The sequence below is a fragment of the Seriola aureovittata genome, chromosome 1 (assembly GCF_021018895.1).
Source record: "Seriola aureovittata isolate HTS-2021-v1 ecotype China chromosome 1, ASM2101889v1, whole genome shotgun sequence".
NCBI classification, from domain to species: Eukaryota; Metazoa; Chordata; class Actinopteri; order Carangiformes; family Carangidae; genus Seriola; species Seriola aureovittata.
Window position 1 is genome coordinate 22,728,436 of NC_079364.1, and position 19,457 is coordinate 22,747,892.

The following is a 19,457-nucleotide window of genomic DNA, read 5'->3' on the forward strand; positions in this document are numbered from 1 at the left end:
ACACATGCTGCTCACCATGTTGAATTGCTGCTGGAGTTTCTCATTAGCGTAGTTGATACAGAACTGTTCAAAGCTGTTGATCTCAAATGTCTCAAACCTTGTAGGGAAGAACAGTGGAGTTAAGCAGCTGAATAACTGTTGGTCTGTTCATTCATCAAATTCATGCTTGTGCAAATTATTTCTGTTGACTTTGTTTCACATATTTCCTGAAATCATTTCCAGTGGTCGACTGCAGTTAATTGGTCAGACAGTCAGTGAAATGTTCTTCACTACTAGATCTAACAAATGGTGTGCACTATAATGTCTATTAACAAATTAGGACAAATCTGACTAATGAAGGGGAAAAGCTCATATTGGTTTGTTATCCCTCTTTGTTACTCCTCTGAAACTGATCCCACACAGACAAGCAAATGCACAAACGTACCCATAGATGTCGAGGACCCCGATGAAAGAGTGCTGTTTGACATTGGTGATCAGAGCCTTGTTGACGTGCTCTACTATCCAGTTGAAGAGCTTGGCGTAGATATGTTTGGACAGCGCGTCACGGGCGTTGGTGGCCTGCAGACGAGGGAGGGGTTTGATATACGTCTCTGTGGCCGTCTTCAGCTTCCTGTGGCACAGCCACTGAGACATGTCCTGGTAGGTCACGCCTACCAGCTCACAGAATGCCATCAGGTGCCGATTGTTGGGCTAAAGAAAAAGAGGAGAGTAGTCATTACAATAAGGTTGATGCTATAAATAAATAAATAAATAAATAAATAAATAAATAAATAAATGTTTCAGCAAAAAATTATAGCACTGACTTATTACTTCTTCAGATGATCCTCTTGGATCTCTCATTGTTATATCTAGACACTCCTTAAAGATGCGCTCTATCTATAACTCATACATCTCCACAGTGACTATGGTAATGTTGTAAATGTAAATAGGTGCATGATGTCTTTTTATAGATCAACTAACACATTCATAATTAATATAATAGTAATCTATGACGTAATTGTTTTTAGACTGCCTCAAATATTAAACGCCATCATATTAATGCAAATTTCTAATTTAAGACTTTTGATCACAGAGATTTTAATATTATGTCTTTCCTGTGTCAAGCTTTTGAAAGCAAAAGTGTTGCCTTGGATCATGTTAACATTTAAACCGAGTGCTGTTTATGACAAAAAGGAACAGATTGGAAATGAATGCAACACTTCTCGAGACCATATGTGAACACAATTTGATTTCTGTATATATGTTTGTTATGGTGTGTGAAATGGGACGGAGAACATTCTTTTGTCCCAAACTGAACAAAAATGGGACTTGGAACACAAGATCAGAAAAAGACAAGACAGGGAATTTTATTCAAATAAAAACTCAAACTAAAATTCACATAACCATAGATCCATCCATCCATAGTAAATTGCATATATTATGCAACTGGTTGACACAAGTCCCACTAAAAGTCAGTATTGAATTATAAATATTATCCTCACAGGAATGAGGCTGCTGTCTGAATCTCTGTCCTTTATTTCCACGTTTCCCAGATGAAGAATAGCAGCCAAAACCTGGAACAACCCCATCTGATAGGACTCATTAATGCCTGCAGAGGACAAACACACACAAACACAGATACACACTCAGGTTACACTGACACTCTGAATATCTGCGTGACTTACATTCACTGTTGCAATCCCAATCTTAACCCCAGTATACAATGTCCATCCTTAAACCTTTGTTAATATCCTAAAATGATCCCCATGTTCATCCTAAAGTTTCTTGCCTGGTACTTTTTTAATTTATTTTATAGTTAAAGAATACAGTTACCAGTTAAGTAAACACAGCGGCCAGATGAGTTCTCACTGACATGCACAGGTTACAAATTCCTCCAGCTTCCACACAGATCTGTATGTGTCTATATTTTTACATACAGTATGTGTGTGTGTGTTACCGAGCAATGTGAAGGCATTGCGAGTGGTGCAGAGCTCCTTGGTGTCGTCGACACCGTCGATAACGGGGCTGCGGCCCTGCCTCGTGTACAGGAAGTTGCTTGCACTGCCTGAATGTAGAGACGGGAAAAGTAAATAAATAAATTAGAAAACATGCTGACATGCTTTAAAATATGTTAAAATCATAAATTGGGACATTTTAGCAATAATGATTTATTAACATTCTCAGTCTGTGATTATGATTGCCTTGCAAGTAGCCATAGCAATAATCCTGATTTGTTTGGTACTGCTGAGGGGAACAGGAGAATCACAAAACAATGTTCAAAGTCAGATGTCAACGGTTTTTCTAAGTGGCCCCGGATTAAAGAGCAAAGCTCTGCTTTTCACAATATAGGAAAGTTATTTTCTTGTAGTGGGAAGTCTCATTGTTCATTATCACTTACTTTAAATTGGGTGGGAATGTTCTCTATCAGAACAATAGCTCCACGAGGACACACACTCATGTTTGAGAAATCACATTCTCACAGGCTAACTCACTTACAGAAAAGGTAATTCAGAGAGCAGCCTAGTTTCACTCTGAGACACTGTCACACAGACACAGACACGGTATCAAGACTCTGCAGATGGTTCAAGGTTCTGAGAAAAAAGTTAAAGCAGCACACTTCTGTGTGTAACAATGATGTTAGCTCAACTTCACCACAATCAGCATCTTCATGCATGCTTTACACTGAATTAAGGCATGGCCTGTTGCCCGGCAACAAGAGGCACTGACATGGCTGTGACAACCACTCCATTTATCGAGCCAGGAAGTCAGCAGGAGAGGAAAAGACAGCAGCTGCGTTTGTGTGTGTGTTTGTCCCATGACTCGGATGAGCAGGTGCAGGGCCACAGTAGGAGTGCTCTGTATGAGAGCCTGTTCAACCACTGAGTCAATGAGTTTGCTGCGTCTAAACTGATCTGATACATGGCAGCACTTTTCAGCCACCTCACTGTGGTTAGTGAAGATCTTTTTTTGGAGATGTGGAGGGGGGAAGGGGGCAACTTTTTTATACCCCAGCTCTATCTTGGGCCCACAGCAGGATCATTTCCAGTTGGTGTTGCAGTTTAAATGTGGCTCTTGCTGGGATACATACATCAGGAAATAATGGCAATTAAACTTTAATTGTTATTTTTTGCCTGGCTGAGAACAATCAGCTGATGGATGATGGATTTTCAGTGTTCTGGCAGTTTTCCCGCTGTGGAGAGCCATTGCAGTCATTAGTCACATTATGGTGAACAGTATATTAATTTTAGTTTATATTTATTTTCATTTCAACTGATTTTGGTAACATATATAAATTACAAATTTATTCAGATTATATTATAATTATGAAGTCAAACAAGTGTTTCCCCCCATGTAGGACAGGCAGACAGATCTGTACTTGACTTCCATGACAGACTTGGATCACTCATCGGTGCTGCAGCCTAATTTACCAGGTCTATGTTTGTGTGCGTGTGTGCATACTGTACGTGCACGAGACTTACTCAGCTTCAGATTCTTGAACTCAGGCAGATGGGATGATGCACAGAGCTGATAGAAGATATGATAATTCCTCTCCTCATCCGCCTGGAAGAAGAAAGTATGAAGAGGATATAATATGAGTGAAATGCTACATGTACACCTGTAGCATGCTCAGCTTATTCAAATACATCACGAGTGAAAGTGATCAGTCGTTGTAATTACCACATTCATCCAGGGAAAGTTGACAGTGTCTGTATGTTTCTTTAGAATTATACAGTTTGACCGTTTAACATCTGGCAGCTCCACTGAAGCAGTTGGCAATTCAATGCTTCGCTCAAGGGCATGTCAAAAGATGTTACTGAGTCAGATGTGAATGTTACATGTTTATTTTACCACACTCACAATTCCCTAGACATACAGATGAATATGTGACCCACCTGTTTTCCACACATGATGGAATACCTGATGTATCATATTGTTAAATAATGCAAGTGGCCAGTATAGTTGGAAATAATAACTCATGTTAAAAAGGGCATGGTGTAGTGGTGCTGTAAAGCAGGAAACAAAATGTAAAGGCCTCAAGGTTTGAAGTCTGTTACCTGTGTCCTGTATTGGTGCTACTACACCCAAGCACAGAATGCAAACACACACAAACACACACCTATGAATGGGTGGCACTGGAGCCAAGTATGTGAAAAATGTAAGGAGGAAAGTTATCATGTCTTTCCACCAACTTCCTCATTCCTCAATAGTGTTGCCCATAACAGCAGAGTGTGTGTATGTGTGTGCAGAAATAAAATATCCTTTTTTTTTTTTTTTTTTTTTTTTTTTTAAACTCAAGTCACCACCCTACTGGCAAACACACCCACAAAAGATACCATAAAGTTTTATAAGAAACAAACAGAGTAAACTTTATCAATATAGAATTTTTCAAGGAAGTAGTTAGACAGAGCTTTACAGACAGGATAAGAAAGAAAATAGGAGCGATGAAACAAGACAGTGGATTGTGTAAAGACAAGTGCTTTTTAAACATGTGCCCTAATTTGGATTCTCTTGACTTTATGGGAGGTTGCTAAGAGAGAGAAACAGAATCTTAAGAAAGATCTGACCAGAAGAAGCACATTAATTAAATCATTATGTAAAAATGTAAAGTACGTCCTGATACTAAAAAAAAAGAAAGAGATTAAGTGGGGGAAGAGGGAAGGAGTGGCAGTGCTGCAGCCTAGTGTGACAGATGGACTGTTAAAGGGACAGGTTTATTTTGTTTCCTGCTACTTTGTGAAGAAGGAAGTTATGGCTGCATACTTCTTCTGCTTTAAAAGGGCTGGACTGACAGTTAATGTGTGCTGCTTCTGTTCTTTTTTTGTTTTTAATGAGTCTTACTGATGACGTTAGTTAACACACTGTTGTGGCTTCTGTATGTGTGTGTGAGAATGTGTCTGGCTGACTGCACTTCTTCATACATGTGAGGGCCTGAAGCAAACAAAAAGAATTATGATCTCCCCAAGAGAGAAGATTTTAGAAATCCTCAGTTATTATCTATTGTATCACTACTGCAGGGTTAACATTATTGTTAAATTGTGGGATCAATAAGTTAAGCTATACTACTACCACTGTGCTGAGTGAATGTCCTGTTAAGCATCTTCTTGTCAGTGTTGTTCGGGATCTACTTGTGATCAGCGTTCCTAAATGTCACAACAGTTTTCCTGTGCAGAATTTTCCAGTAAATTTACAGATGATGCATCAGCAGTTCAAGCAGGACTAGTACAGTAAACTGTTGCAAATCACTGAAGTAGTTATTGTATACAAGGCAGGCAGAGGAAAAGTGCATATTATATAAGTTAAATCATAAGATCACAAACTGAACATATTGATTATCTATATCTAATAGTGCAACAGTAGCTGAGAGGTCCACTGGGAGAACCGAGGAGTTTCTTGTCCAGCATGTTGCCTGCTTGTTGACAAGCTGACACATTGACACTTCATATTACATCACAAGGCTACCTATTTGCTGTGTGTGCTTCTGCATGCATGTGTGCATGTACAGCAACTCTACAAGCCACTGGAAGCCAACACTGTTTTAAAACACAGACAGTGATATCATGTGTGCGCTTGCAGTTGTGTTAAGGTGTGTGTGTTACTTCACTTACGAACACAATTTTTGAGAGAACTGAAAACTGAGGGAGTCAGTTGTCTTAGTTTTCAGGTAAACATTGGACTGGTGAACACAAATGAGAACATCACCACCACACACAATATAAATCCAATTCTGCTATAATTATGAGGTTATTTTGCTGTAATGTTTAAAAACCTGCAGGAATCTGTTCCCAGATAAACAGGATATGGTTTTGTTGTAATGGCTCAAATCAGGCAGTAAGTTATAAGTCTGAGATTTTGGCAACAATACAATGATTCTCATGACAGTGAGGAAACCCTTGAATGTGTTAAATTGTAGCTGTAGTGCATGCTGTAAATACATTACTACAGACAGGCTTTGTTGGCTGATATAGCAAGAACACCTCAGATGTCAAGGAAATAAGTTAATGTAGAGGAGTGGCTGTGACAAATGCAATAACAAACCAAAATGACACTTAACAGACCCTTCAGGAAATTCTCTTTTACCTATAACACTGCAGGAATGTGTTCAACATACACAAGAAGACTTCAGCAGGAAGGATATTTACTAACAGGAATCCAGGTAATGTGGCTGAAGGACACAATAAAGCCAATGATACTTTAACTGCTTTGAAAAGACTGACAAACTCCACAATCTGAAAACTGGCCTCTCAGTGAACTGAAGCTGAATGTAGGTGAGGGCTATTTATATAGGGCATGTTGTGTTATATGTCGAGTCCCTTCAAGTGTCGATGTAGAAGTGTACAAAGGTTAACTTTGTTCATTTGTCTGTGATGCCTGTGGCAGGGTTAATGGACTGCAATGAGTTAAGGAATGAATGTAAGTCAGTTTAACATCCAAACAAGTATAAGAAAACAGGCCGTGTGTGTGTGTGCATTCATGCAAACTTGAATGTGCATTTGTGCGCTCACCTGAAAGACCACTCGTGATTTTTCCAGCAGATATGTTCTCATGTTGGCACCGATGATGCGGTAGCGGTTGTCGAAGCCGATCTCAATGTATTTGCCGAAACGACTGCTGTTGTCATTTCTGGTGGTTTTTGCATTTCCAATAGCCTGAGTGAAAGACAACACACAGCATTTTATCCTGATAGTGTTAAAAGTGTGACAGAGCAGGTGTACATTTTTATTCAAAAGCAATTTGGTTTAAACTCAAAATCAATCAAAACAAAAGCACAGTGAATGGTAATTTTTGAGTTCTGTGGTGAAGCAGAAAGTACAAGGAGGAAATAGAATACCTATCATCACAGTGAAATTGTTTTCAGTGCTAATTGTGCTCTTGCCACTTTAAGGAATAGTTTGATCTTTGGGAAATAAGGATATTCACTTTCTTTCCAAGAGTTAGATGAGAAGATCTATACCACTCTCATGTCTGTAAGGTAAACAAAAAACTACAACAACAACAACAAAATTCAGTCTATGTCTTGACCAGACGTCGTGTTGTTGCCAGGAAGTCGTTGAAATATTCCGGCTAAAACTGCAATGTGTCATTATTCTGTGTCTGTTTTTGTCTGGAACTAATAAGATTACCATTGGACAGAGTCAGCCCAGACCATATAGACATGTGAGTGGTATCAATTTTCTCATCCAATTCTCAGCAAAGCTACAAGAGTATGCTTATCTCCCCAAATGTTGAACTATATGTAGCGTGCGCAGTGACAGAGAATTTTTTTTTCTAAAGCAGTATGTTCACCTGATCCTAAAACTAGCGCATCAAAATCTCTCATGCTGTTTGTTACAACCTGAAATAGGCTACAGATTATTTGTGGTTGGTCCACACACTTGACAAACCACTAGTATGTTTTAATGCCTCTCTGTCCTTCCACACACCAGAGTTGGATCAATGATATGTTGGCAGACCATTCCTGCTGAGCAACTATACTATACATCAGCAAACAAATCATCTGCAGTCAGCATCCTTAGTTCAATATACAGGATTGATCAATGATCCCACTAGGTATTGTCAGTAAATGGGTGGGTCTACATACACAGAGACACACACACACACACACACACACACACACACAGCTACACAAACAACCAGCCTGAAAAGAGTTAAATCATGTGTGAACACAGAGAGTTCTTGCTGAGTTAAGGCCAAACATAGCGTTTCACTGCAGACAAGGAGTCTTTCAGCAGAGCAGGTATTCCAGTCTCTGACTGCATCAACCAACCAACCACACATACACACACACACACACACACACACACACACACACACACACACACACACACACACACACACACACACACACACACACACACACACACACACACACACACACACACACACACACAGGTTTTGCAGTATCAAAAAGGCTGATGCAACCGTCTACTCTGCATCCAGGCTTAGAGGCTGAAGTGACATCACTGCGACGAAAGAAAGCTTTCTATTCATTTCTGTCAGCTCGTCTCTGATTGGCTCAAGGTGAAAGCGGTGGCTGGGAGGAGGCAAGTGATTTTCGAAGAGTGGGTGGAAAAGGAAGGACAGGGTGGGTGACATTGGCAGGAGGTGGAGCGGGGTGGAAGTGGGGTAGTGGCATATGGGCACAGGAGAGCTCTCCAGCCCCTCCCATCCCTATGACTCTGCTGAGAGAAATACACAAACACACGCACTTAAGGATATCACAGCAAGAGAGCAGCCCGAGGCCAGAAAGACGGAGTGTGGTAGAGAAATTGATGGGAAGACAGTAAAATGCCAGTGATGAGGAGAACAGATGAGAGAAGACGCACAAAGGAAATCAACCACAAAACAACTAAGCTTGTGAATTTACTGTATAGTGATTGGGAAATAGAAACAAGCATCTATAGACAAACTGTCAGGAAAAATGACACAAGTCTTCCACTTTCATGACAAATTCACAGCATTCTGGGGCTGTCCTTCACACTCACAACACATTTCCTGCAAGTGTTTTGACCTGTAATTTAAGTATACAGGTTGTACAAATTAGCATCCAGTGATTTCAGCGAATGCAAAAACCTCTCTGTAAATCAGGACAATAGAAAGAAATGCTGCCAAAAAGTTTAAAACATGTTCATTATTTTATATTTTCAAATGTTCTCCATTTCTATAGTAGGCAAACTTTGAGTGTCAGTAGGAACCAGCTTTAAAAAAAAAAAAAAAAAAAAAGAAAAAAAAAGAAAGTAATCCAAGGTCAGCATCGAGTCCTCACCTCCATGATGGGGTTGGAAGCCAAGACTTTCTCCTCCACGTTGGCCTCGCTGGCGGAGCCGCTGACCGTAGCAAAGTATCTCATGGCGTATTTGGCTGATACCGTCTTTCCTGCTCCGGACTCCCCGCTCACAATGATCGACTGGTTCCTCTCGTCCCTGACATGTTGAAAAAGAAACATAATAAGACCGTGTATATCATGTATTACTGAAGAGCTGAGAACCAGTTTTGACCATAGGATATACTGAATTGAGGCTGTGAGGAAGGTGATCACCAGTTTTTGTTAGGTGCAAGGTTTTGTGGCTTTGCATCACTCATTTATATCAGGGTTAAATCAAACTAGGGCTAAGGTTAAGGATTACTCTTGTGTACAGTATATGCACCAATCTTCTATAGTTTAAAAAGTGTGACACAAACAATGCCAGGGTTAAGCCCTGGGCAGAGAGAACATGTCAGATGCCATCATCGACAAACATTTTCAGTGCCTATAGGCAGAGCAGGTGTGAACACACCTTATAACCCCTGTTGTTCCTCTGTGTGTTTTAATATCTCAGCAAAACCTCCTCATTAATCCCAGAACTGAGACAAAATCCTCATGCTGCCTCCTCCTACCGTGCCACCTTTCTTTGGAATAAACTCCCAGCTGTTGGAAGGGAAGCTGGCTCGGTTGCGATCCAACTACTGGTCACATCATAGGTTTCTTTCTGAATTAAAGTGGACTCTATGGAGGAAAACTCAGGAAGCTTCCACTTTAGAAAAGACAAACATAAAAAAGCCTGACTAAACTTTGCTAAAAATGCATGTTGACAAGCCACAATGCTTCAGGGAAGTTGTCCTTTAAGTAGATTAAACAAAATGAGAGCTTTTTGTTAAGTCACATCAGTTCTGTGTTCACAAAAGAAAAAGAAACTTTAAAAGAAACGAACACCACCCCCACTGTAAAACATGGAGTTATTTTATGGGGTTGCGATGCAGCGTCTGATACAGGGTGCTATGAATCTGTGCAGGGCACAGTGAAATCAGAAGATTATCACAGCAGTCTGAAGCAAAACGCACTGCCCAGTGTCAGAGATATCCGTCTCAGTCGCAGGTCACAGCTCCTTCAACAGGATAATGACCCAAATCATACAATGAAAAACACCCAAGAATGGGTCAGAGGAAAACATTGGACCGTTCTGAAGATCTTAATCCAACTGAAGATCTACAGAAAGAACTGAAACTCTCAGCTGGACAAAGGCACCCATCACACCTAAGAGAACTGGAGCAGGGTGCTAAAGAAGGGTGGGATAAACTACCAGTTGAGGAGCTTCATAACGAGCAACAAAAACAGTCTGATTGCAGTGATTACCTCAAAAGGATTTGCTACAGAACAGCTGACGGTCCCAATATCTTTCCATGCAATTTTCATTTGTGTTATTATTTAAAAATAATTTATTACATCAAAAATGAAAAGCTAAGTGTCTGTTCTGTTAAATATTGAATAGAGAATAGTGGATTTCAACTACTTTTGTCAGTTTCAACTTATTTAATAGAAAATTGTGTTGAAGGGTACCAACACTTTCAGCCACATCTGTATATACCACGCATCAACAGTTTCTGTATCCGACTGTGTCAGTGTACGTGCACGAACACACTATTAATTTAAATGATTCATATCAGTATAGAAAATATTATTTATTGCATATTACTTTAAAATATTATGTTATGTGCTTCATTATTGTCAAATTGTAGGATTAATATGAAAATAAGACCCTGATATAGAGAATGAGTATTATTAATTGTTTGCTGAGGGGTTTCAACTAACACTGCATTAATAAAGGAAGGAGGGAGAGAGATCTGAGTGCTGATTAATCTTAGTATATAGTAGTATATATAGTAGTGTGTTGACGACATAAACTCCCAGAGAGGGGCCACTAAGATCTACTGGTGGGCTTCTACAACCAGAGAAAACCAGTGTTCAAATGTGTGTGTGTGTGTGTGTGTGTGTGTGTGTGTGTGTGTGTGTGTGTGTGTGTGTGTGTGTGTGTGTTTAAAAGAGTGAGAAGGAGAGAGAGAGAGAGACAGTGAGACCACCATAAGGCTATTTCTGTCACAGCTTTGACCTACAAACCCTGGAGGGAGAGAGGGGGCTGAGCAACAACGAGACTAAAACGAGAGCTACTCAGGTAACACATGCACACACACACAAACCTGGCCATCTGTTTGTAAGCCTCCTCTGCCACAGCAAAAATATGTGGGTCCATGTCTCCCATGTTCTGACCGCTGTAGGCATTGATGATGTCTGACCCGTAGATTGGCAGCGTCTCATATGGGTTGATGGCCACCAGAACGATTCCTATGACACAGACAACAGGTGTGAGCTCACCTGCAGTTGAACTGGGCTGTATTAAACAGGTATCACCCTGTTATGCTTCTTTGCAGACGGAGAGGGTAGGTATTATAATTCAAGTATAATACATACTGTATAATTTTCATTATCTGTTGTTCATTGTCAGAATGCAAGGGGCCTTTTTAAAACAAACAACAGCAACATGAGCAGGGAAGAAAACCAGATCATGCTCAGTTGACATAAATAGTAAAACCTTGTTAAACTCAAAAAAGTTGATTTGATTATATGTTTATATGGCTCAAATGTACTGCGAGACATCTTTCTAATTTAATATTTGCAGCAAAAACAAAATTTTAAAACAACGCAAATGGTGACTACGTCTTGAATTTGCTACAAATGATACCTTACCATACAATGCAAGTGAATGTCTACAGTTTGCAGCTAATAATGGACAAGCTTGTGTGTGCAAGTGTGTGTAAATGTACTTGATAAGCATAGCATACCCTTGTTGACTTGAGATAATAAACAATGCTTGACTTACAGCATAGATACAATGAAGATTATTGAAGGTCACAGACGTCAAGGCAGTGCTTAACTAATGAAGTATAAAACCATCTATTCTACATTACACAGCTGATAGGCATGCTGTAGGAAGTATTTAACTTTCTACTTATCAGTCAAAATCAAAATCACATAGCATACATGTATATGCAGGGGAAAAGGACTGTGATTAACTCTCAATGCTGTGTCACTTTTTTTCTTTGCACTAGGATTTCACTCTAAGAACAGAAAACATACAACAGGGCTTCATTAGATGGTTCGAGTTCCTTCCTACCACAGTAAGTGTAGATGAGCTTAGAGTCGATGAAGCGGACTTTCAGGTTGTGCAGCACGGCCGGCTCGTGGAGGTAGCTGAGCGCTGTGAGGTCATTCTCGCCAACCAGGATGTCTGGGTTTCGCAGGTAAGGCAGGTTCTTCGTCTTGGGGTCCAGCTTGTGCTCAATGTTCTATCAGGAAAAAAGAGCAATACAGGAGAGATACAAGTGTGACACTCAATATAAAGGTGGTGGATCAGTGTACAAATTACTTTACATTGTACAAATTAACATGACACCTTCACCCAGCAGCAGAGGATCATGATTTGTGCCTGTATCTTCCCCCAATCATAATCAAATATAGGAACTCATCTGAAATTCAGTCAGATGGCTGACATTAAAATATCTTTGAGGCATCCTGATACATTATTTTTACAGACACCTGCCAGCCAATAAGATGCATGTATCTTCTATGGCTAAATAAATACAATACTACAATAATGTGTTGAGTTTTTCAAAACAAGCAACAGTCAGCCTTACAGTGCCAACAAACTACATTCTGTATTTATACTTACCCAATAATGAGAGCGAAACATGCTCTTTTCTACTGCTAACATCCGATCCAATATATGACGTTTCTTCCTCATACATTAAGTCAAGTCAAGTCGTGTGATAAATTCCATCTTTCTCCTGGTTGAGGATCTGTAAACTCCTTCACACGTTTAGCTGTTGCAGTTTCCCAGGTCTGGCTGTCTGTGGCTGACTAACAGTGGAGAGACCACCATTTAAATAATCAATAACAGATGTCCGCACCCACTAAAAGTATGTATACAGTATTTCATACGTTCTCAGAAATGTCATGAGACAGACTACCGATTTGCCACAGCTTCAGAGCAAAATGATCGGTTGTTAAAAGCTGTGCTTGTATCAGTCATGTTTTCAGTTTTGTTGTCTGCGTCCCATGCTTCATGCGCATTTACATTCTCACATTTTACACTTTTTATTCCCCTATTAAATGCATCTCGTTCTCTGCCCGATGCTTGTTTGAAAAACATAATTGATTCTGCAACATGGAGTCTCTTAGCATCAGGAATTAATTAGATAATCTAATTATTTGATTGACTAATTCAGTGTGTTATTTTGATGATTCTTTGATTATTCTTGATGAACATCCATCTAACCCACGTGAACTCATGCATCACAGGGCTGCACAATCTAAAATAGCATCTTTAATCTGATCAGATCTAGATCAGCATCAAAATCCACAAATATGGTGCAGTGTTTCCTTGAAAACTGTAAAAAAAAAAAAAAAAAAAAAAAAAAAAAAAAAAAAAAAAAAAGAAAAAAAGAAAAAAAGAATTGCCTTATTGAGCATCCAAATAATTCATTTCTTAGGGGGCTTGAGGGAATTTGTGCTTGTCCTCTTTGAGAGATTGGACGATGTTGAAAATCACTGCCGTTGTGGCCCTGCAAAGCTAATGGAGACATGGTTTGTGATATTAAACTACACAAAATAAGCTTAACTCCTTAAAAAAACAGGCCAAAAAAAAAAACAGAAATCTGTCACATGTTCACTTGGCTAACGGCCTCGATTTTCAACAAATTTCACAGAAAACTGTTAAAAAGTTTTAGAGACATTAAACAGCCAGCCAAACATATAGAAACAAAACAAAACCTCTTTGATGGTAGTGGTTACACTTACATATGATCACATGAATATTAAATCACTAGGGGCAATATGACAAATGGTTTTGCTACGAGCACGCATTCATTAAGAGGAGTGCTTGTTAACAATTGCTAGAGGTAAGAAATATGTGCTTGTAGCTGTTTGTATTCAGAGCTGAGGAATTAAATACGCTGCTATACATTTAAAATGCTCCTTGGGGCATCTTTGCAACCCGGTCTCATCTGTGTAGAGTGCTAATGGTAAAACCAATAGCAGCTAATGAGACGCTGTGCTTTCAAGCGTCTTTGAGGCCGAGAGAGCGTGACAGAGAAAGCAACAAAAAGAGCTGAGAGGAGAAAATAACAAAGAGGGAGAGTGAGATTCCTCCCCCATCCCCACTCTTCCATTCATCCTCACCGTTCCATCCTCCAGCATGAGCTGCAGGGAGGCGTCGCCATTTTTGTAGTCCTTGGTGAGCTCAGCAGACTTCCACACCTCCTCTGCATCTGGAATCCACACCCGAGCACACTGAGAAACAAAAGAAAATAGAATAATTAGATTATTTCAACTCAAAATACCATTCTTTTTTTGTACTGTACACTGAAAATGCATGGGTCAATATGAAAACTACATCTTTCTACTGCTCTAATTATCTGAAATGTCTTATTTGAGGATCACATTGTGACAAATTTCTCCATCTAGTTTTCCAAGCAGGCTGGAATAAAGATGAGGCAATAGGAGATCCTATTTGACTGACGTTTTCTCTACTTCAACTAAAACCTTTTTTAAAAAGACAGATGACAGGAGAGTTACTGATACTTCTTTCCTCTATCAGTTAAAACAGTATGATCTCAGAGAAAACACTGGGCTCTGTGTTTCCACAGTCATGAGCGCATGGCTCAGTAAAGTAAAGTTGTGGGAAAAACCATTGAACATATAGCAGCTACTATCCACTGAAAAATGCAGTTTTGGATATTGCGTGGTCAACTCAAAATTCTCTCTCTCACACAGACACACAAACACTGCCATATAACTGTTTCAGGCCTTTGAAGACTTGTGACTGGAGGCAATCAGCTGATCACAGACAGTAATCAACACTGCCGGTCACATGGCTGAGGAATCCAGCTCGCAGACGTAGATGAATACACGCACACACACATACATAGGTGTTTTTTTTTTTTTACAGAAAGGGAAAGAAAAAAAGCAAATTAAGAGGTAAAAAGGACATATGCGTACCCCAGTAACAGAATGCGTTTTATCTACTGAAACTGTATCTGCATCTACTGAAATTTATATATTTGTTTTGTGTAGGATCATTTGCCAAGTATGGCCTAAATGAGAAAATGTTATTTTTAAACTGACCCTTTAACCTGATTCTGCACATTAAGTCTAACAATAAAAACTTTCAAAATGAAAGCGGACAGAAATATCATCACTACCCTTCTTTTTGTCTTTATTAAAGCATTATGTAGGACACACTAAGTCAAGAGTACAAACAGCCCTACTTTTACACCCACACCTCCACAAATCACTACGGGATTTAGACTCTAAAACCTTTATGTGTTATAATCTTAACATGAAGGAGGATTTTCACTTCACTGAGACTCATTTATTTCAAATACTTGCAACCATGCAACACATGCAGTAAACTACAGACGTGATACAGACATGTTTAAATAACATCGTCTTCATGAAGGTAACTAAAGCACATGACGATGAGCTCAGAGTCTTTCTGGAGGACCAACGATTTCACTGCTTCTTTTGACGTTACATAAACTGCTGATGACAATTTTGCAGTTGAGAGAGAAAGACCTCATTGTAGAAGAGAAACTGGTTAATTTGGTGCGCTGCTTCACTACGGATCATCTGAATCATGACATCATGGTCACACAAACTGTCGACCTTCCTCCCTCCGTCTGTCTGTCTTTCTCTGGCTCTTAGTATTAAGAAGAGTGGTGATGTGAAATGGCAGCTACAGCCTCTCAGAAAACGAAGGAAATAACACAGAAATAGAAGAACAATGACAGACTTTTTTTATGTTGCTATGACCAATAGTACTTTAGTATGGGAACTTTTAAAATATCTATTTTTCATTTGTGATTATATAGTTCCTTACTGAAAGTGTTCACATATTTTTCCTTCAAAGCTCCATCACTATCAACCCCACCGGCTGTCCCAGATTTTTTTCTTTCTCTAATCCTTTTCTGTCTCCACCCCTGCAGGAACACCAAACAGTGTGATCAGTGTGATCAGTGTGGTTAGGCAGTGTGCAGTGTGGTTTAGGTTTGCATCTGAGTGACAGTTAAGAAAGAAGAGATATAATCTGTTTGCATGTGTTGTAGTGTCAGTGTGGTGGAGAGAGTGACTGAGACCTGGAGCTCAACCGAACTGGGTTTTTAAAGCCGTACAAATACAGATAAATGAATTTCCCCTAAGGGATAAATAAAGTATCTATCTATCTATAAATGAACGTTAATAACAACTGGTAACAATATACGTGCTGATAGGCAATTTTTCTTAACTAATACAAATATTTGATGGGAGGTCTGACTAAGACATTTTACAGTTAAAAGATAAACTTGCCTCTGCTCGTTGGGAGATCATGTCATGGTTACACAGTTTCTAAATTACCATAAACATATCTCTGGCATTTATGTACTTGCCAGCACATATGCAGATACCAGTATATGTGTGATAAGCTAATACCAGCTGATGATTGGCTGATTTATCTGTAGGACTCTAGTGTGCACATGTGGTTTTTGAGATAATGAGTGTTATGTTGCTGGTAGGTTGTGTGCTTGGAGGAAAAGAAAGGAAAAGAAAAGAACAAAGTAAGACAGACAGAGTTCGATAAGAAGAGATCAAATTGAGGTAAGCAACGGAAAGAGTTTTAGCGATTAGATGTGATTGATCTTCATTATGCATAGGCCCCTATGAAGATAGAAGATAAGGATAATTCCTTGAAAAAATGTTTTACGGCACCGTCTTGGAGAGATGTTGGGAGATGACCAAGCACCAGAGCATAAGTGGCAGAAGCCAGAGAAAAATGAGGCGAATGCTCCCTGTACATGCTGTCAGGCTTCGTTTGACGTTGCGAAATCTTGAACTCAAGAGGAGGATCTGGATCTGTTTAGACGCCTGAATGGTAAAATGTGCAGGATCTTCCTCAGTGATGACCTCATCCACAGAAATAGCCAGAATTAGAAACAAATCAGTGTTTTTAAATGTTATAGCACAATTGACCAATAATAGGTCTGAAAGATGGATGGACAGAATTACTGAGATAGGACGGTATCCAGTGATGGCTCGTGGAAACCAGGCAGAGAGATCATTGGTCAGTTATAGTAATGTGTTGACTGTGAAAGGAGGGATTTGATAGTGTGGAGAAGTGGAAGTGACAGAGAGAAATAGATCATATAGAAATAGAGTATATAGCCAACGTTAACTCAAAGAGGAGTAAGGCAGAACATGAGGGAGGAGATCTTCCTTACTGCACCTTCATAAGGCATCATAAAGAGAGAGAGCGTGTGCTGAGTTACAGATGAAACAGCAGCTAAACAGGGGAGACCCTCGCCATCAGCCAGGATGATCAAACCACAGGTCACAGCCTCACATCTGTTCAACACAAACACTCACAACTAAGGTATCTGTCAGGTCAAACACACATATTTTTTTTCCCCAATCATGAAAAATTAAATGAAAACAGTGAATCAATATTTTAAGTCAAGACATTTTCTGTCATAATCAGTTGCCACTTGCCAGTAAAAACGTTTATTTATCTGCTGAGAAAGTATCTAGAAATGTTGTCGGTACAAAATCAGCCAGAAAAATAGGACAGATATATCATGGCTTCTGTCATTTTCAGCTATAAGGAGCAAATATATTTTTCAATTGCTCAGGTGTCAAATGTGTCAGCCTGAATTTTGGGATAGTGTATAAAATGATATCTAAAATATTCATGTGTGAAAACATGGAGTCTTGTTTGAATATTTCACCCAGTCTAAACGTCACACAGCTTCAATGAAGAGCAGGGAGATGCTAATACTGACAGTGTGAAATAAGACGATTAAAACAACCTTACAGCTACTTCACGGGAAACAAAAATGGGAAAACTATAAGCTAAATTTATTTACAACCATAGGAGAACATAGCCTTTATGGCTGCCTCTTCCTCTCTCCTCATCCCACCATTTTGTCAGTTGTTTCACCTTTTTGGTCCCTGCAGGAGACTGTACCAGCAGCCAGCCTCCTAGCAACAAAGAGAGGGAGAAAGACAGAGAGGAGAGAGATATCGAGGGAGCGAGGGAGGAGGAGGACTGAGGCTAAAAATAGCAGCAGTGAGTTTTGAGCCGTATCACACCTCACAGAGACATCACTGCGTTACTGAGAACACTTCCTGGTCCTGATAATCATGCAATTACACGCACGCATGCGCACGCGCACGCACACACACACACACACACACACACACACACACGCACACTTGTTTCACACATCACTAGGTGTCAAACACACCTGAATTCCTGAATTAATTAACGCTGAAATATGCTGCCAATCAGCACATCTCTTTCCTCTTGGACCAAAACATAAACACACACGCATACAGAGGTGTGTGTGTGTGTGTGTGTGTGTGTGTGTGTGTCTTAGAAGGAGACAAAAAAAATAGACACAGAGCCAATAACATGAAGCCGCAGAGGCAATGAATCATATTCATAGACCAACAAATTCCCCTGGGTTGGGAAAACAGAGGAGAGATGAAGGATGAAACTCAACCACACACACACACACACACACACACACATTTACATGCTTCAAGGACATCCTCCTCCACCATGAAACAAAAGCTGGAAAAGAGAAGCATCTGGAAGCTGCAGACAAAAATGTGATGAGTCAGAGTGCAGCCTTACAGTCTGTCTGCCTTACAGAGGGATGGATGATGGAACAGGCTGGTGTGTTATGAATGACATCATATGTGACATCAGAAATCACATGACTCATATGTGTCTGCACTGAGCCCGCCTTCATATGCCGCATGCATGAGTGTACACACTGTTCGGTGTGCAAATACAAACATATATACAAACACGTATATATTTACTTATATTTCTTCTTTTTTTTCTCCTTCTTTTTTCTTCATCAGGACAATGGGCGTGGCCACATTATTGGAAGGGTCACGTGAATTTGTGTTGATATAAACTGTGTGCAGTACTCAAAGAGTAAACTAGCTAGCATACTCACTGTTACAATATGGAGAAAACGCACACAAACAATGCAACACCCTCTTGAGCTTCCGTCTGTACCCAGTCAGTAACAGATGCTCTTGAAATGAATGTATTCAGTGTGATCCTGCCCTGAACCTACGACTAATCACTTTCCTTTCATTCTAGGAGCAGGCAGTGAAGACACAGTTGTGTGACTTCTGATTTGGTTATTTCACTTTTAGTAGTGAACTAAGTTTGTTTATTCACATAAAACAGATTTTTTTTTTTTAATTGTCAAAATTGAAGCAGCAGAAGCCAAGATATTCTTTTAGTCCCTAGTATGGGCCATCTCCAAAAACTCTAAATCCCACATTTACCATAACGCAATGAGGGCTACAACTAACGATTATTTTCATTATTGATTATTACGCTGATTTTTTTCTCAATTAATCGCTTGCTCTTTTCATTTTCTGTTGGTTGACTAATCAATTAATGGACTGGTCATTGCAGCTCTGAATGCAACTCAGTCCTCTGTTAGACCCCCTTTTGTCTGGTAAATGCCTATGTCTTCGTGGAGTGCCCCTTTAATGTGGACGGATTACTTTGAGAGTTGATATGTGATGTGATGGCAGTTATTACTTATGGTCATTACCCAAGCCGATGATAAGACAATAACTACATCACCACTGTTATAGCAGTTTATCA

At 39.7% G+C, this 19,457-nt stretch overlaps 1 protein-coding gene across 1 annotated transcript in view; it reads right to left on the reverse strand.

Moving 5' to 3' along the window:
- The window catches only part of myo5aa (myosin VAa), a 53,349-nt gene that overhangs the window by 26,449 nt on the left and 7,443 nt on the right, over positions 1 to 19,457 (reverse strand). The window contains exons 2-11 of the mRNA XM_056399980.1: positions 13,970 to 14,080; positions 11,907 to 12,078; positions 10,933 to 11,077; positions 8,744 to 8,900; positions 6,483 to 6,626; positions 3,459 to 3,540; positions 1,937 to 2,044; positions 1,482 to 1,588; positions 425 to 690; positions 16 to 97 (exon numbers count right to left, since the gene is read on the reverse strand). Of these exons, the coding sequence (XP_056255955.1) occupies positions 16 to 97; positions 425 to 690; positions 1,482 to 1,588; positions 1,937 to 2,044; positions 3,459 to 3,540; positions 6,483 to 6,626; positions 8,744 to 8,900; positions 10,933 to 11,077; positions 11,907 to 12,078; positions 13,970 to 14,080 (1,374 nt within the window). The remainder of the gene's footprint in view (positions 1 to 15; positions 98 to 424; positions 691 to 1,481; positions 1,589 to 1,936; positions 2,045 to 3,458; positions 3,541 to 6,482; positions 6,627 to 8,743; positions 8,901 to 10,932; positions 11,078 to 11,906; positions 12,079 to 13,969; positions 14,081 to 19,457) is intronic.